The sequence below is a fragment of the Myotis yumanensis genome, unplaced genomic scaffold, assembly GCF_028538775.1.
Source record: "Myotis yumanensis isolate MYYU_CA2020_CCGP unplaced genomic scaffold, mMyoYum1.0.hap1 SCAF_1, whole genome shotgun sequence".
Lineage (NCBI taxonomy): Eukaryota > Metazoa > Chordata > Mammalia > Chiroptera > Vespertilionidae > Myotis > Myotis yumanensis.
The window spans coordinates 134,030,127-134,055,673 of NW_027223752.1; the positions used below are offsets into that span (position 1 = coordinate 134,030,127).

General features: G+C 40.9%; 1 protein-coding gene and 1 pseudogene across 1 annotated transcript in view; both read left to right on the forward strand.

Moving 5' to 3' along the window:
• Positions 1 to 18,588, forward strand: part of LOC138998835 (transmembrane emp24 domain-containing protein 10-like) — a 109,553-nt pseudogene extending 90,965 nt beyond the window's left edge.
• Positions 1 to 25,547, forward strand: part of FAM107B (family with sequence similarity 107 member B) — a 257,966-nt gene that overhangs the window by 99,727 nt on the left and 132,692 nt on the right. The window contains exon 2 of the mRNA XM_070432092.1: positions 20,843 to 20,903. Coding sequence (XP_070288193.1) covers positions 20,843 to 20,903 — 61 coding nt within the window. The remainder of the gene's footprint in view (positions 1 to 20,842; positions 20,904 to 25,547) is intronic.

Genomic DNA, 25,547 nt, shown 5'->3' on the forward strand with positions numbered 1-25,547 from the left:
TCAAAGTCACCCTTACATTTTCCCTAGAAGTGAAGGCATTTGAAAGTGACTATTTTTATTTGCCCTTCCCCAGTTCCTCTATGATTACTGTGAGAGGGAGAAAAACAGATTCTGAAACATAGTACTTTATAAATTATTGACACCCAAATTTGAATTTGGCCTATGATGAATTCCTATGTGCAATTCCATAAACACAAAACCCTGCATTATTTCAAAAGCCCATGGTACTTGCCCTGGAAATGATTCTAGATTCTAGGCCGTGGCAAATCTGAAGGAACAGCCCACTGCCATTTCTGGGACCCAGTTGGGTTTGGAGAAGGCAGGGTTTTGGCACTGAGATAAGGTGGAAAGGAGTAAAGAAGAGTTAGCCACAAGCAGAAGAGGGAGCAGAGGAACTAAGTCAGCCTTTTCCAGCTCCTTCTTTAAGGAGCTGAGATATATCCTTTCCATCCCCAGTCTCGCTAGAGGCCCAAGAATAGCATTGGCTCCCATTCCAGGCTTTGGGCTGAATATCATGCACTTCAGTGACTTTTTTCTTTCTTTCTGCACCACCAATTTATCAGCTGTCATTTGAATAAAATTGTTGGGCATGATTGAATAGTGGGGCCTGGGACACACTTGATTCAGACAGGAGTAAATAGGACAGAGAGGAGCAGACTGTAACAGTCTTCAGAGACACCAAAAAAACAAATCACTGGGACCAGCCAACAGGTCACAGCCAACAGGACTTACGGGTTGGGTCCTCTGATCCTGCCCTTCTCTATGCAGTCTACTGATGAGCTGGCAAGTGCAATCCACATTGAGAACAGCAGCTGAGTCCAGGTTGGACACTTTACTGAGGTTTGTTAATGGCAGGGGACCACTGGATATTTTGTTACGGTAAACACAGATGAACAGTCACAGACTGATTGGTAGTTAGAATTCCACTTGAGGAAAAGCATCAGCTGTCTGTCCTGTAGTTGATCATGGCTGGATTCAGTTGTTAGATTTCTTCAAAACAACAGAGGGCAGTGGTGAAGGCTGATTGCATCATCATGATTTCTGTATGTCTCTTCCTAGCCCTGTGTGCTAAATGATCTCTCCATGTTGTGTCTGTCTCTAAGATATATAATTCTATGAACTACTTCTATTTGTATTACTCATAAAAGTTATGGGCCACATATTTTATTCTCACTTGGCACACAAAGAACCAGAGAGATTAATTGAATCAGCTAGGCCCTTGCAGGAAAACAACATTCGCTCTGAAACCAGACTTGGGCTCAGGTACCCTTTGCCTCACCTTCTTTTGTTGATCAGTTACATACAGCAAAGGTAGGGTGAAAATTTATTATCAAAATTGACGCTTTTGAGAGTGAAAAAGGACATAATTAAGGATCATTTGGGACATCGGGCATAAATCATGATATGTGGGTATTTTAGGTGTAGGGAGAAAGTAAGTAAGGTACATTTTTTTATAAGGGTATCAATAGGTTTTAAACTTGAATTCTTCTAAATATATGGGGTACTTTAAATTTACAAGCATTTGTATTGCTTGCCTCTCATAAAAACCTGCCTGTGTGGGTAGGTTGGCTGCCCTTGTACCCAAAGAAAGTACATGGTGAAGCTGCCCACCCTGCCCCAATGTGACTAATCACAAGTAGAACAGCCTTAAATTTCAAATGTGCCCCTTAACATCCCTGCCATCAACACTTTAATCTCTACTACCTCTCCAAAGCAGTAATTATTTGATAGTTCAAAGGGAGCCAGAGCCTCCACTGCAGCAAGTCTTTGGTAACCCCGGGGCTACATCTTGTTTGACTAGCTCCTGCCCTTCTTTCTAGTCCTTCTTTCTAATCTAATCTGAGCAAATTGTTAGCTGAGGGCTGATTCTACCACACGGAGTTAAAAGGAGATTCCTGTGAAGTTGGTTCCCTTGCCAGTTTCTCACCGTGTGGATATAATAACAGAGAGTAAGCCAAAATTGCATGATAGCCCTTTGCCTCCAAACCTATAATTGTCTCATTCACCAAACATCCTCTGGTCTTGGCTGTGAATTATCTATTCCTGGGAGAGACACTGCAGCAGAGTAGTTAAGAACTATGGGCCTTGGATATAAACTTGGGTTTGAATTGGATGTAGACTTTGGTCAGTAAACGCTTACTACTACTACTACTACTACTACTATTACTACTATTATTACTACTAGCTCTTTAATGGTTTAAGCCATTATTCAGTATCGTAAATGAAGCTTTCAGCTCCCTGCCTGGCCCATTGTGAGCCTTTGTTATCACTGTTGATGCTTTTCATCCCAAAGCAGCAGACTCACCACTCAGCGGGTAAGCAAGGGAGCTCTGCCCAGAATGTAATCTGCAGAATGCATATCTGTTACTGGATCACGTCTCAGACTTTCTCCACTTACTTTTTTCTTTTAAAGACTTGGACTCTGGAGGACTAAACTAGATGAGAATATAAACTCTGAGAGTACTCGTTTTCCCCTTGCCCATAGCTATTGACATCATATTTTATGAACCCCAAATTAACATAGTCTGACCATAGCAAAGAATGTTGTAACTGATACTGTCTTATAAAATCCAGAAAGTGTGGTTCTTCACCCATTGTGCCTTTCACATAGTTGATCCTCATAAATGTCCTGGCCCTCAAGAGCACCTAGAGGAAGAAACCAATCATTAGAATGTGAGGAATCCATACATGGAATAAATGAATGACTCAATTAGACACTATCATTGGCATATATGTATACATACACACACACAAACATACATATATATTTATATAATTTTTGCATCCTGTTCTCTGTGATATATTTGTTATTTGTTCTGTCAATCAAGGTCCCAACAGGAAACAGATGGCCCTCAAATTGGAATAATTCCAGGAGAGCTTAATAAAGCCACTGTTTACAAAAGTGTGGGTGAGATGGAGAGGAACCACAAGGGATATTCATAACAGTAAAAGAGCTGTTACCACTCAGAGGCCCAAAAGGATGAGGGAGGAGGAAGCCGCAACAGGAACCTGGAAAATAGAGCATTTCCTAAGAAGACTGCCTTGACAGGAGAGTGGAATAAGTGCCTTGACATCACCCTGCTCCCTCCCTCAGATCTCCTGCTTATTATTACCATGGACTGAACCCAGTGGGAAGCCAGAGGGCATAAGAACCCAGGATGTATTCATCAATGGGCAGGCAGGGAAGATGGATGGAGTGCATGGAAGGTATTAGGGCCACAGCTATGTCTGAGATGCAAGGTTTAACTTTAAAGAGAAAATTACAATGGAAAAACATTATCAGAGGTTGTGTTTCTTGAACCTGTTCCCTACCTAGAATACGACCATCTTCCCTTTCCTGACACAGGGTGTTATTCCCCCAGACATCTTCCTTCCCTTCCCTCTCATCACCTGCAGACGCCTGAGCACCTTTCTCTTCACTCTCCCCTTGCACTCCTCACATTCTAATGATTGGTTTCCTCCTCTAGGTGCTCTTGAGGGCCAGGACTATGCTTGGTTCTTCCCGTCTCTCCCACACATAGCTTAGCAGCAGGTAGGCACACGGTAGATGCTCAGACACTGTGCTGAATGAATAAATTTCCCACAAAAAGAAAGCAGGCTTACCATTCCATTTGGTTTTCTAGATTACAGCCCAGAATTAACCGGTCCCCTCTAAGCACTTTCCTTCTCCCTTAGAGGAGTAAGCAAGAGAAGGCCCACAGAAAGAGGTGAGCAAGTACTAGTGAGCCTGCACATCTGGAGTGTGTCAACAGTCGCTGTGGGAAGCAGCGACCAACAGGAAAGTGGGTGGAGGGTGCTCAGACCATGGAGCAATGCCTGGAAAAAGGCAACTCTGTTGATTAGAACTTTGGATACTGCTTAAGTTAACACTCAAATTTTCAGTAGCTCCCCTTCTCTTTCTGGAAGCTCTGACAAAAAGACTCTGAAGCAAACAGCATGTATCCTAATAGGAAGGGCAGAGGCATTGGAGAGGGTGAGCAACTGAAAAAACTCTTTACCAGACTTTTTCTTTATTGTTGCTCAGTTTACTTTTAGTACACTGTGTGTGTTTGTATGTGTGTTTGTATATGCATGTATGTGTATATGCTTTTATGTGCATATTTGTTTCAGTGCATATGTGTGTGCTTATGTGTGTGTGCCTTTGTGTGTATCTGTTTATGTGTTTGTATGGTATATGTGTTTGAGTATGTGTGTGTTTGTGCATGTGGTTATGTTCGTGTACTGTGTGTGTTTGTGTATGTGTGTGTTATGTATGTGTTTGTGTGTGTATTAGGTAAACCCACAAACCATAAATATTTGCTGGGTGATCACTGTGTGCAAGGTGACAGGATTCTATTCATTGTGTTGATTTTGTATTGAATAGGTTCTGTTAAAGTAAAAAAATAAACACTGACCTTTGTAATGATCTTTTTTCTGAACAATAAGAATTTGTCTGTTATTTAAAAGAGCTCAGGGGGCTTTTTCTGCTCCCTCCCTTATTTGATCTGAAAGCATGGCCATGACATTGCAAAGGGCTGCTGCTCTCTCCATTTCCTTAAGGAGAAAATAAAGCCCAGGCAGTATGAACTGGTCAGGTTCCCATTATTATATGGGATGGAAGATAGTTCTTTTGACTCTCATTTTTCTTTAGATGTCATTGCCCTTCTAAAATGATGTTAACAGGATTAGTGGAAGGACACTATTTTTTAAAATTGTTTTATTTGTAACACAGTTTGAAATATGAAAGCTGTATATTGACCCAGGGAAATCCTGGGTCCTCTCTAGCAGGCTTCCCGGATTTTTTTTTTTTTAGCATAAAGCTTCTCTGAGGGAAATTCCTGAAAAGCCATGAGTTCCAGGACACTACTTTAATTAAGAGCCAGCACAATTGCATCTAAAAATTACATTTTAGAAGTTGTTTTAAGAGGTATGCTTGGTCAGGACCCTGCATGTTGGTGGAACCGGGGAGAGGGCAGGATAGCATTGAGCAGCCCCAGTTTAGCATTTTTCCCCCAGGATGGATCCAGACAGTATTTTAAGTTCATTTGGGCAATTACTAAATAGTACTCTGTGTTAACTCAGACTTCAAAAAAAGAGGTTGAGTTTTGGAACTTTAGTCTAAACTTTCTTAATGTAGCTTAGCTTTGGCTAGGACTAGAAAAAATTAGGTTTACAAAAAAAAAAAAAAATCCACCATCAAATTTTCACTTATTTTTGAAAAGTCCTACAGGAAACTGAAAGAATTGTTGAGTATTACTGCCTAGGGGTGTAACTTCTCATCGACATAATTCCAGCTTTCACAAGTGTCATGGCTTAGAATACATTCTAAAAGTGAGATTGATCAGGATATGGAAACCAGACCCTAGAAGTTATCTCTAGGATTCTTATAAAAGCTCTAAGAGCCGAAAACGGTTTGCCTCAGTGGATAGAGCGTCGGTCTGCGGACTGAAGGGTCCCGGGTTCGATTCTGGTCAAGGGCATGTACGTGGGTTGCGGGCACATCCCCAGTGGGAGGTGTGCAGGAGGCAGCTGATCGATGTTTCTAGCTCTCTATCTCTCTCCCTTCCTCTCTGTAAAAAAATCAATAAAAATATATTAAAAAAAAAAACAACTCTAAGAAAGTCTTCATAATGGTGCAATTTGGGTCTCTAACAGCACCTTTTATCCTTCCCTGATTTTTGACTCCTAATAGGAGACTCCTTACTTTCTGATCCTTCTGCCTGAACTCTGAGGGATGGATGGAAGCAAATTGAAAAGTGTTCCTTTAACGTCTAGTGAGCAAAGGGTCTGGCCTTGTACATCTTTATAATTGTGTGCCTACAATTCCTCAAATTCCTCATGTGGAAAATGAGGGTGTAAGATAAGAATAAATTATTCTGTTATATTCGTCTCTGTCCCCAGTTCCTGTAAATAGGGGTGCTCGGAGAATCTTGGTTCTAATATTTAGTCTTTGACCCCTAACACAGACCTCTTAAAACTTTGTAATTTTGTAAGTGATAGGAACATCTGACACAGGACCCCTAAATCCCTTGGAATTTCCTGGTTGATAGGAGTGTCTTTTGTTCTAATGGGACAACTCTGGGTGGGCTCCTGAATTGGGGCACCCAAGCCATGATTAGAAGGACCAATGTATGATTACAAAAACCAAACCATGTTTAGAAAGACCAAGTCATGGTTAGAAGCTTGGAAATTTCAGACCTTTGCCTCTTTCACCGGAGAAGGAAGAGAGGCTGGAAATGGAGTTAATAATTGATTGTGCTCATGTGAGGAAGCCTCCACAAAAATTCCAAAAGTATGGGTTTTGGAAAGCTTCTGAGTTGGTGAACACATCTACACACCCCAAATCCAAGGGGACAGAAATTCCTATATCTGGGACCCTCCCAGACCTCTCCCTATGCACCTTTTAATCTGGCTGTTCATGTATATCCTTTAAAATATCTTTTGTAATAAATTGGCAATAGAAATTGAACTGCTTTCCTGGATCCTGGAAGACACTCTAGCAAAATATCTAAACTGAGGAGTTGGCCATGGGAACTTCCAATGTGTAACTAAGTTGGACAGAAGTTATAGGTAACCTGGGGACCTACTACTTGTAATTAGCATCTGAAATGGGGGCATTCTTGTGGAACTGAACCCTTAACCTGTGGGGTTATTGTTAACTTCAGTTAGTGTCATAACTGAATTGAATTGGACACCTGCCTAATGTTGGACAGTTCTATGTAGGATAAACACCCCCCACATCTGGTTTTCTAAGCGTGAATGGAGGAAAATTGTATTTTTTTTCTAGAAAGGGAGATACCTGCTCTGCCCACCATGTAGAGTTATTGAAGGAATCAAATAAAATCATGTTTTGGGCAAATAGATAGATATGAGGTATCACTAATTTTGTGAACCAACATGAAGACAAAATTAAAACTAGTGCCCACATTTCCAACAAAAACTCTTGTTCTCTGGTTCACAGTGTATGTATGCAATCCTTTTGGCACATTCTCTCTCAAATTTGCATTGCCTTCCAGGGTTATTTGGCCGTGTGCCCTGCAGAGCTTGAAACAGCATGTACTATACATGCAGAGCTTTCTGGAGGTTTAGTTTTAGGCAAAAAAAAAAAAAAAAAAAAAAAAAAGATTTTTTTGGGAAAAAATTTCTTTAAAACAAATATTCATTCACCATGTGTTTATAGAGTGCCTATGGAGTATAAGCTATAAGTAGTTGAAAAGCCATGATTCTCTCCCATCACTCATTCAAGATCTGTAACACAAATCTATATCTCTCTATATAAAAGCCTAATATGCAAATTGTCCCCTTGGGAGTTCGACTGGGAGACTGGGAGTTTGCGAGTTTGCTTGCTTGCTATGACATGTGCTGACCACCAGGGGGTGGTGCAGAATGAAGGAAGGCCCCAGCCAACAACTGGAAGGCCCTGATTGGCCCTGATTGCTGGCCAGGGTCAGGGACCCTACCCGTGCACGAATTTCGTGCACCGGGCCCTCTAGTATAAGATATATAATTATCCTCAGTTAATCAGTCTTATTTTGTTTAGGTTGCTATAACAAACTATCACAGACTGAGTGGCTTAAACAACAACCATTTATTTCTTATAGTCTAAAGGTTAAGACGTCCAAGATCAAGGTGCTGGCAGATTTGGTGTCTGGTGAGAGCCTACTTCTAGGTTCCTAGACTGCCATCTTCCACCTGTGTCCTCACATGGTAGAAGGTTGAGAAAGCTCTGTGTGGGGCCTCTTTTATAAGGATACTAATCCCTTTCATGAGGGCTCCACCCTCATGACCTAATCACACCAAAAGCTGTACTTCTCAATGCCATCACCTTGGAGATTAGGATTTCAACATATGAATTTTGGAGAGACACAAACATTCAGACTATAGCAATCAGTATGGGCAACCAGTTTTACAGCTTCCATTCCTTATTAGTTTGAGAGTTTATTTTAATTTGAATATTTTCACAATCATTATGTAACTCTAAACTCAGGACCAGCATGTTGAATTACAGCTCTAAAGACTGTATCAAACTTTCCTACGTACTTGGTTCTGACATTTGTGATAAGTGTTGTTTTGTTCTGTGGTTTTCTTGGCTTGGGGCCCTATAAACCTCATTTCTGTCTTTGAAATGGCCTTCCCTAGCTCTGAGGAACAATCACTCATTCCTTTGTAAAACTATATGATTTATGCTCTTCCTTACCCAGAGTTTTCTTCAGTTAACCTTTTCACTAAATATAGCTATTTAATAACTAGCTGTCCTTCCCCTTAAGGTTAAATTTTCTATAAATAACACCAGCAGGAAGCAAACATAAAAGAAGGCAGCATGGTATGGCTCTGACCCAGGCAGATGGTCTGAATCTTGCCCCATTTAAAAGCATGCACACTTAGATAGTGTTCATCCCTCAAGGGTTCCTTCTGTAAAATAGGGTCACAGATATCGACAATGAATTCCTATGACCATGTTTCTCAATCTTTCCCACAGGAGTACCCCCTGTCAGGGACCCCATGTCCAGACTTCCTTGACATCTCATGGTTATTCTAAACATTTATATCTGTTCTACATGCAATGTACTCCAATTTGTTCTAATATACAAATCATATTTTTCCTCCATATCTCTCGCTCCAGAGAGAGAGAGAGAGAGAGAGAGTCTTTGCATACCTCTAGCATATGACAGCATACTTTCAGGAGATACCCATCTTTTATAAGTGTGGTTGTTAAGATGATACTCAGAACTGAAAATATTCAGCAGGTGTGCATCAGTAAGAACATATTGGCTGTTAAAATATTAAGACACCCTTTTATCAATTGGTAAATAACTGCTACTCAAGCCCTTGAGTCGTGTCCATGTCCCACATTACCCCTCTCTTCAGACCCCTGAACTAAAGGGTTAAGACCTATACCCAGGAACCTCCAGGTCACTTCCTATTCTGAGTACCTTGTGGCCTGTACCATCCAAGCTGTTAAATATTTTGAAAATCATCCCATGTTACATGTAACATATATGATGCTCCTGTCATATGTTATGCACTAAATAAACAGCATGCATTTTCATTCTTATGGTTTTGGAGAATTCAGTCTACTTGGGAGTATATAATTTGAATAGCACAGTAGCCAGCATTCCTTCCTCCCTCACTTTGGTACATAGCCTTCCTTCCGTTAGGGAACTGCAGCTTCCCTAGTCTCTGAGGTTTCCAATTGGAACACCCTCCCTCCAGTGGCCCTTGAAATGGGCAGTGATCCCCATTCCCTCATAGAGATGTGCCTGTGACTCAAGATAAGTATGTGACACAGGATGGGCTAATTAGAATCTTCCCCTAGAACTCTGGATATGAATGCAGGGACTGAGTCACTCCTTGTTCCCCTTGGAAAGGATTTCTCTGTGTACTGGGGTTTAGAGACACTTCTCTGAAGTCTCAATGAAAGGATGTGGTCCCAGAACTTCTTGTGGCCTTGACCATATGCTGAAGGAGCAGCCTGAGAAGTGATAAACTGATAGAAACAGACAAATGGAAATATAGTGAAAATGAGAGGCCTGGATGATACTGCCTGAATATTAGACCCAATATCCATCCTTTACAACAGTGCTTCTCATATTTGGGTGGGAATCAGCACCACAGGCAGAGCTAACAAGGAATCCAGAGGCCCAGGATTGCTGACGATATAAAGGGCTAGGCTGTGTTTCTGCCACATCCTCCTGGTGATTTAGATACACACCCACGTTCAAGAACTACAGCTTTATAAGCATGAGATCCAATATATCTCCTCCTTTGCTGTAGTTACTTGGGTTTCCTATAAGCAGAGATGAAGAAAAGCACTTACTAGTAGCACTCTATGGTACCATAGGCAGTGAATGAAGCAAACCTCCGGTCAAGGCCCCCGTCTCCCCAATCTTGGGTAGTTTAGTGAATTGAGGTTTTTGCTCCTGAGGAATATATCCTCCATGGACTCAGTGCTGGCCAGAGTGAGGTGCTGAAGTGGTTAAGGTAGGAGTGACACCTTCCATCTCCTTGGGCTCCCCTGCATCTATAATTATCTGATGGGCTTTCCCTGCCTTGACTTTACCTTCTGAAACTCCAATAAAGTCTGTGGTCTGAATGTTCCCCTTGCTCCTGACCACCCTGGTGTCTTTCCTCTGTAGCCCTGCGAAGGGTGCCATGCTTCCTTCTCTGGGACCTGTGAGTGAAATGAATTTTATTTTTTCCTAAACCTCTTTTCTGTCTCCTCTTGGGCTACACCTCACTGGCCATTTCATAAAGTATACAAACCACATGGCCTCTCAATAAAACACCTTGGGATTAGTCCTCAGAAACAGATGAAAAAACCAATTGTTTGCCAACTTTCAGTAACAACACTTCAGTGCATCATCCCTGTCACATTCCATTTAATTAGGTTGTGAAGTACATGATGGTGTGTGAACTATAGAAGCCAATAATCACCCCCCCCCCCCAAAGCTCTCCAGAACTAAAGTATCAGCTGGAACCCTTTCTGTTAGAAGTGACTAAACCCAATAGAATCTATTGCATTTAAAAATAAATCAATGTAGTTAAAAATAAGGAATGTAATCTCTAATTTAGGCTGAAAAGTTTAGGGTTAACTTCAGGCATGGCTGGATTGGGGGCTCAAATGATATCATGGGGACTCTGTATCAGTCCATCTCTTGGCTCTGCCTTCCTTTGTGTGGACTTGTCTCAGCTGTAAGTGACAGCAGCAGCTTCAATCTTCACAGTTGTCTCAGGTTTCAGGATCAGTGGATGAGACTAGGGGTTCTATTCCTAGAAGTCTAGAGAATATCTCTCACCAGCCCTGACTGGGTCTCATGACCACTGTGAACCAATTACAGGAAAATAAAGTGGACTGATGGACACCACCCTGGGTCACATGACTATTCTAAACCAATTTCAGGGAAAATTACAGTGGATTGATAAACATTGCTCTGGGTCACATGACCACCCTCCACCAATCACAGGGAAATGCACTGGACTGATGGGCCTAGTCCTCAGTCACTGACCACTCTTGACAGTGGACAGGGGTCTACACAGGGCCTGGAACTGGTTTTATAAGAATCACAATTCATTAAGAGTTGGAAAGGATGATTTTAAAGAGGAAATCAGTACACACTTACTAGACAGAATGAGTGAATGCCAGGCAGCAAAATCAACAGATGGCTACTACAGTTGGATTGTTGTCATTTTATTATAGCTTCACTGGGAAAAAGCCAATAAGAACAAATTCAGCAAATCACAGACTTGCACAGAAGAGAAGAAACACAAGCATCTATGGCGTTCAGCCTTTTTTCACTAACTACAACATAGTTTATGCTATCGAAGACAGATGCTTACTTATCAGCCAAAAGTATTCCAAATATCCTTCCATCTGCAGATCATTCCAGGGCTTTGCAATTTTTACTAGTTTATGGGAAAATTGGGGGAAGGGCATTTTAAAATGAAGTAATAAATATGTTTGGAGGAAAGCAGAAGGCCTAAGTTATTTCACCATTCTGGAATTCAGAGCAATAAAAAAGTAAACAGTCTTATTGGCTCAAAGGAGAATCCTTTCATGTATGAAACAACTTCATTTGGGCTACTTTGGCATCTCAAGAGACTTTCTCTGTGGGTGTATTATAAAATAGCTCCTCATGTTTTTATTATATACGGTCTTGTTGGGCCTTGTGAAACAAGGAATTATTTGCTATATTTAGTTGCTGTGTGGTGGGACTTTAAAAAATCATTTATTTGTCTTTTGGTATAGTAATAGTTTGCATCCTTTTCACAAATATAATTTTGAAAGAAGTTTTTCTTAGAATTTATTATAACATATAATAAATAGATAATTGAACTGAAGGCTTCTTTACCCAAATTGCCCATGACAGTGCTACTTCATGGATTCTAAAAGCAGGACAAATTTTTGGAACTGGTCCCTGATGCTGAACATTTGAAGATGATCTTTGATCTCTAGAAATATTTGTTCCCAAACAGTTGAAATCAATTCCCTTACGAGTTGATGGTAATTTAAGTAAAATAACCTTTATGAATTGAAAATGACTTTCTTTTCAAATCTTACCAATCATGAGAGGATAGTGGATTCTCATCACCAACAATGAGATATTGCCAAGGAACTGAACATTTAGAACAAATCATGGAGTGTTCCTCTGATGGATAGTATCAATATTTGAGTTCCATTGCTCCACTCTGATTACAGAGTAGCTTCAGGTATCATTAATGGGACTCATACCCATATGGTTTATTATGGCCCAGAGTATCTCTGATCAGACTAACTTCATAGGTGGAACAAAGTATGCACAGAAAGTGTGCCTGCCTAGGATAGAAGCTGAGTAGGTGATTACTTGCAATATGTAATTCAAAGGATTTTGGAAGGGTTCATGCCTAAAGATTAAGGACCCACAGAAATAGCCCCATAACAGGCACTCAACAAATATTTAATCAAGGAAAAAATAAATGAAGGAACCAGCATAAAGCCATCTTGTAGATAAAATTTAAAAAGCATCATGTAAACATTCCTCTTAATTTACCTCCCTTACTCCTAGCTGTGCCTATTCATATATTAACCCTATAGCAGTGACAATTGTCATTAAAGAATATCATACTAGGAGAGAACCAAGATGGCGGCATAGGTAAACCCCTGTACTTGCTGCCTCCCACAACCACATCAAAATTACAACTGAAATACATAACAACTATCATCCAGAACCGTGGGAAAGCTGGCTGAGTGTAAGTACTACAACTAGAGAGGTAAAGAAGAAAGTGCATTGAGATTGGTAGGAGGTGTGGCTGAGAAAGGACAGGCCATTCATATGCAAAAGCCACTGTGCACAGCTTGGGTGTGGTTGTAAATTGGGTAGGGCAGGGTCTCAGGGAATCTCCAGGGTGGAGCAAACAGCAATGGCTGCCAGTCAGCCCTGCATCAGGGAGGTCCCAGCACAGGAACAATGACCATTGTGAGAATCTTTATCTGGAAGAAAGCCGCCCCCACGTTCCTGCCCTGATGCCAGACAGTCCAGTTTCTCCCCTTATGTGTCTGGGTCCCCCAGAGTCTCGCCCAGCTGCCGGCGAGGAACGGGCTGGCACCCGGGTGTGCCGCTTTTTTAATCAGAATGGAGATACAAGCTCCCGCTTGTTCTGAGCTCTAGTGCTGGGCGAGACTCTGGGGGACCCAGACGCATAAGGGGAGAAACTGGACTGTCTGGCATCAGGGCAGGAACGTGGGGGCGGCTTTCTTCCAGATAAAGATTCTCACAATGGTCATTGTTCCTGTGCTGGGACCTCCCTGATGCAGGGCTGACTGGCAGCCATTGCTGTTTGCTCCACCCTGGAGATTCCCTGAGACCCTGCCCTACCCAATTTACAACCACACCCAAGCTGTGCACAGTGGCTTTTGCATATGAATGGCCTGTCCTTTCTCAGCCTAAAACCTGTCAAGCTGCAGCTGGGTCAGGGAGCCCCAAAGCTATCAAAAGAAGGCCCAATGATGAACATAGATGCTAAAATCCTCAACAAAATTCTAGCAAATTGGATTCAGCAATACATTAGAAAGATCATACACCATGACCAAGTGGGATTTATTCCAGGGATGCAAGGATGGTACAATGCCCCCAAATCAATAAATGTTATACATCACATAAACCGAAAGACAAAAAATCACATAATCATATTAATTGATGCAGAAAAAGCATTTGACAAAATCCAACACCCTTTCTTGATAAAAGCTCTCAGCAAAATGGGAATAGAGGGATCATACCTCAACATAATAAAAGGCCTATATGACAAACCTACAGCCAACATCATACTCAATGGGCAAAAACTAAACCCATTTCCCCTAAGAACAGGAACAAGACAAGGATGCCCACTCTCACCACTCCTGTTCGACATAGTACTGGAAGTACTAGCAATAGTGATCAGATAAGAAGAAGAAATAAAAGCATCCAAATTGGAAAAGAAGTAAAACTGTCTTTATTTGCAGATGACATGATACTGTACATAGAGAACCCCAAAGATTCCATCAAAAAACTGCTAGACCTAATAAATGAATTTGGTAATGTAGCAGGATACAAAATTAATACCCAGAAATCTATGGCCTTTTTATACACCAATAATGAACTCCAGAAAGAGAAATGAAAAAAACAATCCCACTTACCATTACACCAAAAAAATTAAGATACCTAGGAATAAACTTAACCAAGGACATAAAAGCCCTGTACTCAGAAAACTACAAGACATTGAAAAAAGAGATAGAGGAAGACATAAACAAATGGAAGAACATACCATGTTCATGGATTAGTAGAATCAACATCATTAAAATGTCCATATTACCTAAAGCAATCTATAGATTCAATGAAATACCTATTAAAATACCAACGGCATATTTCAAAGATCTAGAACAAACTCTCCAAAAATTCATCTGGAATAAAAAAAGACCCCGAATAGCCACAGCTGTCCTGAGAAAGAAGAACAAAGTTGGAGGGATCACAATACCAGACATCAAACTATATTACCAAGCCACAGTTCTCAAAACTGCCTGGTACTGGCAAAAGAACAGACATATAGACCAATGGAACAGAATAGAGGACCCAGAAATTGACCCAAGACATTATACTCAATATTTGACAAAGGAGGCAAGAGCATACAATGGATCCAAAACAGCCTCTTTAATAAATGGTGCTGGGAAATTTGGTCAGATACATGCAAAAAAAATGAAACTAGATCACCAACTTACACCATACACAAAAACAAACTCAAAATGGCTAAAGGACTTGAATGTAAGACAAGAAACCATAAAAATCCTACAAGACTCCATAGGCAGCAAAATTGCAGACATATGTCATAGCAATATCTTTATAGATACAGATCCTAAGGCAAGAGAGACTAAGGAGAAAATAAACAAATGGGACTACATCAAAATAAAAAGCTTCTGCACAGCAAGAGAAACCATCAACAAAACAACAAGAAAACCCACTGCATGGGAGAACATATTTGCCAATGTTATCTCTGATAAGGGTTTAATCTCCAACATCTACAAGGAACTCATACAACTCAACAAAAGGAAGATAGACAATCCAATCAAAAATATGGGCAAGGGACCTAAATAGAGACTTTTCGAAAGAGGACATTCAGAAAGCCAAGAGACACATGAAAACATGCTCAAAGTCACTAATCATCTGAGAAATGCAAATCAAAACAACAATGAGGTACCATCTCATACCTGTCAGAATGGCTGTCATCAACAAATCAACAAAAGACAAGTGCTGGAGAGGATGCAGAGAAAAAGGAACCCTTCTTCACTGCTTGTGGGAATGCAGACTGGTGCAGCCATTGTGGAAAACAGTATGGCGTTTCCTCAACAATTTAAAAATGGAACTGCCATTTGACCCAGTAATACCACTTCTAGGAATATATCCCAAGAAAACTGAGACCAATCAGAAAGGACATATGCACCCCTATGTTCATAGCAGCACAATTTACAATAGCTAAGATTTGGAAATAGCCTAAATACCCATCAATAGATGAGTGGATTAGAAAACTATGGTAATCTACACAATGGGATACTACGCTGCTATAAAAAAGGAATTCTTACCATTTGCAATAGCATGGATGGAACTGGAGAGCATTATGCTAAGTGAAATAAGCCAGGCAGTGAAAGAAAAATACCTCATGGACTCACTCATTTATGGATAATAAAGAACGTTATAACCTGATGAACAAAAAGATAGATACAGAGGCAGAGAAACATTGAACAGACTGTCAAATTATAGTGGGAAGGCTGGGGAGTGCTGGGGGGCGGGTGTAAGAGATCAACCGAAGGACTTGTATGCATGCATATAAACATAACCAATGGACACAAGACAACTGGTGGTGGTGGGGGGGGGGGGTGGGCGGGGTGAGGGCATGTGCCGGAGGGTAGGAGAGGCCGGGGGAAAGTCAATGGGGGAAAAAAAGGAGATATATGTACTACTATTTGTAATACTTTAAATAATTTAAAAAAAAAAAAGAAGGCCCAAGGCTGGCACCAGCACCAGCCTGCCTTGCTTCACAGCTGGGCCTTGTCTGGGCATTTCCAAACCTGATACAAAGAGGAGGATTCTGCAGATGTCTCTGTAGCTCCTACTTGGTGGCCACAGGCAGTGGCTGACTTTGCACCTCCTTGGAGATCCAAGAGCCAGTGTACCCAGTGGTCAGTGTGAGACCATACCAGATTACAACTCTTCACATCTATAAGTGACACACTCAAGGGGCAGACTCAGTGAGCCCCACTGAAGCAAGTCCTGCCCATAAGGGTGTCTCCTGCACAGCAGTTCTTCCATTGTAGACACAGCTGGTCCTCACAGCCAGTTGGCCTGGAGGTCAATTCCTCCCAGTGATACCAGCAGCAATCAGAGCTCAACTTCAATAAGACTGTGCACACAGCTCACAAAGGGGTGCACCAGGAGTGTCCACCTCAGGTCATTGGGGAAGCTGAGCCACTGGGCCCTACAGGACAATTACTACACAAGGCAACTCTATCAACTCAAGGAGACTTAGCAGCTACCGACACATAGAAACAAACACAGGGAAGCAGCCAAAATGCAGAGACAAAGAAACGTCACAAATGAAGAAATGGAAGAAAGCAAACTACTAGATATACAGTTCAAAACCACAGTTATAAAGTTACTCAAGAATCTTCTAGAAACCTCCGAGGAACTTAGTGAGACCTTCAGGGATCTTAATGAGAATGCAAAAAGAAAAAAAAAGAAAAAGGAAAAGGACCAGTCGGAAATTAAGCATACACTGACTGAAATAAAGAATAATATACAGAGATTCAACAGTAAAGTATCCCAAGAATCAAGTCAATAATTTGAAATATGAGGAAGCAAAAAACACCCAACCGGATGAGCAAAAAGAAAAAATCCAAAAATATGAAGATAGTGTAAGGAGCCTCTAGGACAACTTCAAGCGTACCAACATCCAAATTATGGGGGTGCCAGAAGAAGAGAGAGCAAGATATTGAAAGCCTATTAGAAGAAATAATGACAGAAAAATTCCCCTACCTGGTGAATGAAATAGATTTACTGGTACAAGTCCAGGAAGCGCAGAGAACCCCATATAAGAGGAATCCAAAGAGGACCACACCAAGACACATCATAATTAAAATGCCAAGGGCAAAAGACAAAGAGAGAATCTTAAAAGCAGCAAGGGAGTGTCCATATGACTGTCAGCTGATTTCTCAACAGAAACTATTAAGGCCAGAAGGGAGTGGCAAGAAATATTCAAAGTGATGAATAGCAAACAAGTATTATATGAAATGCTGAAGGGTATTCTTTAAGAAGAGGAAGAAGAAAATGGTAAAGATAAAAAATTATGAACAACAAAGTGACAACAAATACATATCTATCAACAAGTGAATCTAAAAATCAAATGAATAAAAAATCTGATGAACAGAATAAACTGGTGAATGTAATAGAATCAGGAGCATAGAAATGGAGTGGACTGACAATTCTTGCGGGAAGAGATTGGACAAAAATCTTATATGCATGTATGCAGTACCTATGGACGCAAACAGTGGGGTGGTGAGGGCCTGAGGTTGGGTGGGAACCGGGTGGAGGGGAGCTATGGGGGAAAAAGGAGGGACATCTGTAATAAACTGAACAATAAAGATTTAAAAAAGAAAAAAAGAATATCATACTAGAATTCAGAGAATATGTTTACCCATCTTCCTAGAGATAAAAATAATTGTATAGCACTATTCTGGTTTGCCTGGCCCACAAGCCCAGTGTGGCCCTTGTAAGTTAGTGTTACTGCTTTTACTTCTGCTCGGCCCCTTCCATCTCCTTCCATATGCCCGTTAACTCCCACAAGTGCCTTCTCGAGGAGATCCACAAGGACCTGCTGGTAACCAGCGCATAAGAGATCACCGACATGTGTGGGGGTGCTCGCAGCCTGTGCACCCACGTCAAGATTACAGATTCTTGCCCTAACTGGTTTGGCTCAGTGGATAGAGTGTTGACCTGTGGACTGAGGGGTCCCGGGTTCGATTCCAGTCAAGGGCATGTACCTTGGTTGCGGGCACATCCCCAGTAGGGGCTGTGCAAGAGGCAGCTGATTGATGGTTCTCTCTCATCAATGTTTCTAACTCTCTATCCCTCCCCCTTCCTCTCTGTAAAAATCAAAAAAAATATATTTAAAAAAAAAGATTACAGATTCTGCCAGCCATATTCTGTACTCCAAGGAGGATGCAAACAAGGGGAAATTTGCCATTATCACTGAAGATTATAACATGTTCAAAGTGTGTTTTAAGAGCAAGGGAACAAGGCGGATACCTGACCAATTCATGATCCTAGACATGAAGCATGGTGTGGAGGTGAAAAAATTATGAAATGATCACAAAAGTTGAGAAGTTCAAACCTTTAGAGGTGGAGATAGGAAACCTAGAAGACCTTTCAGAATCTATCGTTAATGATTTTGCCTACATGAAGGAGTGAGAGGAGGACATGCGTGTTACCAGAGCATCAACAAATACTTGGGTCCTGTACTTCATCATCTTTTCAAAGCCTCGTTGGACTAGCCACTTGGCAGGTCTTCTGCCTTGAGCACTTTTTTAAGACCAAGAAATTGGTTGAGTAAAAATGCCTACTCCCCTCCCACCTTGTATCTCAGCCAGCAGAATGTCACTGGGAGGTGCCTGGCCTGAGGCATTTTACCAACACCACCTTCAAGGCACATTGAAACTTTCTTGTCAGAACTTTCTCGGTGTGGGAGGACATGGGTTATCACCTAAACCCAACAAATCAATGAGGGACCTCTTTTCAACTTGATAGTATTTGGACTGGTTTTGCAACAATAGGACTATTATTAGAGTTACCTATGACAAAAAATAGGGGCTATCTAGGTAATGCCAGAGTTAATATTTGATCCCAAGATTTCCTCCTGTCATCTGCTTGAAGCATGCTTTCTTTCCTTTTTCCACTTGCTCACCAGCTTGGGCTTCCATTCTAGCTCCTTTACCAGGATTTGTATGACCACATGGAACTTGTTTCATTCTCATTGTCCTCTTTAGATTTTCATGTGAAAATACCCTTAACTTTATCTTAACACTTAACTGAAATGTTTAGGTAGCTTCTGGTGGTATCCTTTCATAATTTTACTAGAGGCCCAATGCAGGAAGATTTGTGCAAGCATAGGCCTTCCTTCTCCTGGCTGCTGGCACTGGCTTCCCTCCTGCACCCGGGACCCGGGCCTTCACTCCAGGCCGGAGCCGCCTTCTGCCTTCGCTCCAGCCCTGCCACCCTCCTTCAGCTCCCTCCACCCCCCGCCTCCCCATCATAGCAAACGTCCCGCCCCACCCTGGCAGCTCCGTGCCTGTGCGTGTGCACGCTGCCCAGAGGCCTGGAGCGGCCAGGGCAGGGCGGAACGCCTGCATCATCACCTAGAGGCCCGGAGTGTCCCGGCTCGGCCACCACCATCTTTGTCACGTCAATTTGCATATTCCCTCCTTATTGGCTGTGGGTGTCACCATCTTTGTCACGAAGTGATGGTCAATTTACATATTTCATCTTTATTAGATAGGTTGTCTTTAAAAGGATGATAAATGAGACACCTCTTAGAAATGAGCTTTGAACTATAGATAACTCTTTTTTAAAAAAATATATATATTTTATTGATTTTTTACAGAGAGGAAGGGAGAGGGATAGAGAGTTAGAAACATCGATGAGAGAGAAACATCAATCAGCTGCCTCCTGCACACTCCCCACTGGGGATGTGCCCGCAACCAAGGTACATGCCCTTGACCAGAATCGAACCTGGGACCCTTCAATCCACAGTCCGATGCTCTATCCACTGAGCCAAACCAGTTAGGGCTATAGATAACTCTTTAAAAGAAAATTTAATTTGAGATAATTAAAATATTTCTGCTCAATGCTTGTACTTTTTCTTCTAGTGTATTTATGTGTATTTTGTTTTATGCAATTTTATTAGATGTGTAGATTCATGTGACCACCATGGCAAAATGCAGAACAGTTCCATCACTCAGATCTCTGTGCTACCCTTTTAAAGCCACAGCCATATCCCCTCCTTCTCCTGAGCTCCAACCTCTGGCAACCACTAATTTGTTCTGTCTTTCTAATTTTATCATTTCAAGAATGTTATATAAATAGAATCATATAGAATGTAAACTTTTGAGATTAACATTTTTTTCACTCAGCATAATTTCCTTCAAATCCATCCAAATTGTGGCATGTATCAATAATTTGTTCCTTTTTATTGATCAGTAGTATTTCATGGTATGGATGAACCACAGTTTGTTTAATCATTCACCCATTGAAAGACATTGGGGTTTTCAGTTTTTGGCTGTTACTAATAAAGCTGCTGAAAATATTAAAATAAAATATTTTATTAAATATTATTTTAATTAATATTAAAATAAATATTGTGAACAGTGATAGAATTTTCAAAAGTACATGAAATAGGTCTTTGAATAATAAAAGCTAAAATATAATTATATTGTGTAATATCATACTGGCAGAATTTCTGTCTTATGGAGAAACCCATCACCACCATGTCTAAGTAACTGAAGGCCCAAACGTATTAATCACAGAGGTCTCTAAGTTGTACTACTCATGGGAAGCATTTATGGACACAACCATGTTTGTGGCACCCTGCAGTTTGTAACCCAGTGCCCCCATAGTTATTCTACTCAACATTTATTGTTGCATTTGTTGCTTCTCCAAAGTCTCAGTTTTTAAATGGGCTTGGTCTAATTATTTTCAGATCTTGATCTCATATTAATTAGTAGATCTGCAAAAGTTTGCTCTAAATGAATGCATTTCTTTCTCTCTCTCTCTCTCTCTCTCTCTCTCTCTCTCTCTCTCCTGGAACTCAGGAAGAAGAGGAATCCCAAGAAGAACCTAGATGCCTTCAGTTGGAACAGAAGATGACATCAGGTAGAGTACATTCCATGTGACACATTCTTTCCTGGGCTGCTTTTGCTGACAGCAGGGCGCACAGCTTCCAGATTGCAACGGAAAATCTCTATGTTCTGAGTGATTGGAAACATGACTAGAAATGTCACTTGTGATGAATTCCAGGCACGATATCTGGACAATCTGGTCATGATGCAGAAAATAGCTTCTCTCCTTCCTTCTCTTATTGATTACAGTTGTTTTTTTAAATCCTCACCCTAGAATATTTTTCCATTGATTTTTTTTCCAAGAGAGTAGAAGAGAGAGAGAGAAGGGGAGAGAGAGAAAAAGAAACATTGATGTGAGAGAGACACATCCATTGGTTGCCTCCCACTTGCACCCTGACCACAGCCAGGGATTAAACCTGTAACTGAGGTACGTGCCCTTGGCTGGGAATTGAACCCATGACTCTTCAGTCCACAGGCTGATGTTCTAACCACTGAGAAACCCAGCCAGGGCTGATTATAGTTTTTGGTGAATAAATACTTGCAATGAAGTACAAAATAATTATGATGAAAAAAATTCAAGTTCAGTAATACTAACATAAGTAGTTACTGAAAAGTTTATGCTTATCTTGAAAAATGTTATTTAGATGCATTTGCTGTTGTTTTTTTATGTTAGTGTATAGTTAAATATGCAAATTTGCTAAAGATATTTACCCCATAATAGGACTTTCTATGAGATAATGTGGAAAGAAACAAATGATGGTTTCTAACTATGAACAGTACTGATACTGGGATGTAATTGTCATAAAAATACATTAGTTGAGTGGAACTAATAAGAATGAAAACTAAATCTTAATACTCTCAGCTTCTATTTTCCAGTGGCTTTTTGTTTGTTTTATATAATTAGAGGTTAGAAGTGGACTGCAGATGTGTTTGCTGTTGGCAGAGGCTCATGTTCTTGTAATTTAATGGAAATCAGGGAGCAGAATTAAGAAAATGGAAATGGTAATGAAAAGAATATGTAGAGTGAAGGAGGAAAGATGGTACCCTGCTCTGATAGAGATGGAAGAGAGAGAATTAGCAATTAACCAGCTCAACCAGCTTCCTTTACTCCCAGGGTCTACCCCTACCAATAACAAAAATTGCCTCTTTCTAGGACACTCTCCCCTTGCAGGTCCTTGCATGGCTGGCTGACTCCTTCTCATCAACCAGGTCTCAGCTGAAAGGTCCAGTGCTGCAGGCCACTGTCTCATTCCTCCCAAGCACTCTCCATCCCATTGCCCATTTTTATTTTGTTCATAGCACCCATTATGATCCAAAATAATCTTTCTGTTGATTGGTTTACCATCTTAATGTCTCCTAGAGAGTAAGATCTTAGCTACTTTAATGTTATTTCTAGCACAGTGGGCAGTACCTGCCACACAGTAATCAGTCAGAAAATTCTTACTGAGGCCTCATGTCCCCTGTGTGAGAGGCATTCTTTTTCTCTCTGTAACTGAGATGTGGGTGGGCTGGGTTTGATGCGAGCCAAATCCATTCCCATTTTGGATTTCTGGGGTATAAAGAAAATAAGACATGATGCTTGCCCTCTAGAAAACAAATCATGTTTAAGAGACAGATGCAGTTAGAACATGAAAAATAATGTAAAAAGGTTAAACAATTAAAGTGCTACTGGGAGCACTGAGGAAGGGGCAACTAAATTTGCGTTGGGGAAGTGGAATCTAAGAAGTCTCCCGGGCTAGATGATTCTTGTACTGAATATGGGAGTTGAAAGGAGGTATTGAAAACAGAGTTGGAGTTTGCTGTTATACCCCTGGAAATATCCTGAGTGCCACTTTTGATTTTTATTTCCCCAGCTAGAGAAGAAGGCTGGAATGATGGCCATTGCTGACTCAATACAAATTTGGCCAACCAAAAAACTTTGTTTCTCAGCTGCTGTTATAAGCTATCTTCTTTGCTCTCTTGGCATAGTGTTCACTATATTTTGAGGACATTTGTTCACATCCAAAGCCTTGATTACCCTGTGTGTCATGTAAGCACCACTACTCATCAAGGCTTTTCTAAGACCAGTTGACTCCCATGAGTTCTGCTGTGACATCTCAGGATGAGAAATCAGATATTCCATTTTCAAATGTCCACTAGAGTTCCTAGATCATTAGGGCCTTGGTGTATTTTACCAGAAGTCTAGTGTAGTGTTAAAAATTTCCCTCAACAAATACATTTAGAATCAGAGATCTCCATGAAACATCATTCCGCAGAACAGGAGGGTCACATTTAGTTAGAAATCTATAATCTCAGGTTTTTTGTTACCAGATTATATGGTTTCAGATTTTTGGATTGTAAATAAATGAATAATTTCTCTGTTTTCTTTAATCAACAACACTGCCTAATAACCCTATTCTCTAAGTTCCCCCATGATTCTCCCACCTTGGTCACCAGTGAAACCTCTCCTTAGTCTAAGGCAAGTTCACTGGTTTCACAGGCAAAGAAAATCTAGGCCCCTCAAAAGAAAGACTTCAAGCAGAAAATGCAAAGTTCCTCACTATTTCTAAAAATAGAAAATAATGTTTGGGGGCCACTGACTTTGGACTTGCTGTAGAGTTTGTCTTCTTTATTCAGGATTTACTCCAAATGTGTATTTTTATACTGTGGCTTTAGTGTTTGCATCTTAGTTTTAGTCCATTCAATTCAAATCTACTGTTATTAGCCATTATTTGAAATCCTATTAGGTATAAATTGTGTCGGCTAGACTAAACTATGTTTACTGAAATATGTTAACTAAAATATGTTTACTGAATGTCTACTATATGCTAGATACTGTGCTAGGAAGTATGCTATATTTAGGATGGAAAATAGAACAGACATGACTCCATGCTTCGTGGAGCTTGTGGGAAAAGGATAAATGCAGCCATTACACATATGAAAAGAAAATGTAAATTATAGAGAAATTGTAGCCTTTAAACAAATAAAGTATAAGTTACAGATAAGGCAGGGTTCTTCAGAAGTCTTGTCTTCACAGAGCTTATTGTTAAATACAGCCTATAAAACATGGACACAGGAAGCTAAGGAAAAAGGTAGGATACAGTACGGGAAATGAGGAGGACGAGGCAAGAAAAACTTGCCTCAGTAACAGAGAAATGAGGAGGAGGGATGGGAGTGCTATAAAGGTGGGAGAAATTCCATTTGGAGGATCCAGGAAGTTATCCAAGAGATTGTGGCATATGAGCCTACTCTTGAAGGATAGATATGAAATCCGTTTGTGAAGAGAAACACATTAGCCAAGGCATTTATAAAATGAAATCCACATTTAATCCAAAGTGATATCTATTTGGAGTTCGGCCCATTTTTTGGTTGGTGACTTAATTCTTAGGCATCTGTCACTTTTCCTGAGGTCTATAATTTACACTTGCAGGGCCCACCCAGGGGGTAATAGCAGGTTGATTAGGAGTGTTTAAACTTTGCCACCCCCATTACCCGTTTTTTGCTCTCTAATAATTCAGTGTCTGTATGTATACATTTGAGTTCTTTGGGGGTTTTTTGTAAGTGGCCTGCCTGTAATAGACAGAAGCCTAATGCCTACTTAGGATCAGATGACATTTGTTCCTGACTTCATGGACATATTAACTGAGTGGATAGGGTAGCCCACTTATAATAAGTCCTTTTTAATGTGATACCGCGTGGGTCAGCTGGTGCTCCATTTCAGCAAGACCAGTGTGGGGCAGCTTCATCAGATGCCTGCAGCCTGCCCCCTCCGTGCTCTGCCCCTCCTCAGTGGGATTCCTTCCTCACTACCTTAGGTCCCAAGTCTCTTTACCATCAGAAAGACATGCAATCGGTTCCTATTAATTAACAACGTTGTGTTGCTTCTTCTTCAGCCTATTGGCATTGAAAGTTGTAAATCCACCAATGGAATGAAAAAACTTGGTGGCTGCTAGGAGTTTGAAACATCAGCAAACAGGTAAAGAAGGGGAGTGGCACTTCTGGCTACAGTCACAATGCATGATTAGCCACTTTCTTGACCTTAGCCTAGGAAGGCCTTGAATCATGGGGGCACTTAATGAAGGTCCCATAAGACTGCTTGTTCCTTAGAAGCTGTGTCTGTTTACAAGTGATGTTATATCCTTTACTGACAGGTGCTATTTTAAAGAGGCAGTACATCTGATATAGCATTCAATGTAAAAATAAAGAAAAAACTGAACCTGGGCTATGTAGAAGGGAAGGGAAGGATGAGGTAATGCATCCATGAAAAATGATGATATAAGTGAAGGTATCATGGAGGAAAAACATCTGTACTTTAGAGTTCCTTTGATGTGACTGTGACATTGTATAATAGAGAAAAAGCAAAGACACTTTAATAGTAACAAGGGAGAGATTATAATTGCAAACAGAGAGAACGGTACATCAGGGAGAAGGCACAATTTGCAGCCTGATAATGTAACCCTCTGAAAGTAAACCGGGTATTAGTAGCTAAGGACAGGGGAAGAAACTAGTTTACATGTCCTCACTTGGGTTTGTGCCTCATTTCTCAGCAACTGCTATATCAAAGACTCGTTGGTCTTCAAGGTTCTCATCCCCACCTCCCCTCAGGTCTTTCTTTCCATGGGTAGTCAGTCTTTCTTTCCTTTTTGCCTTTCCATGGAATGTGTTCCTTTTTCAGACCTCTCTATGGTTGCTCTGACCT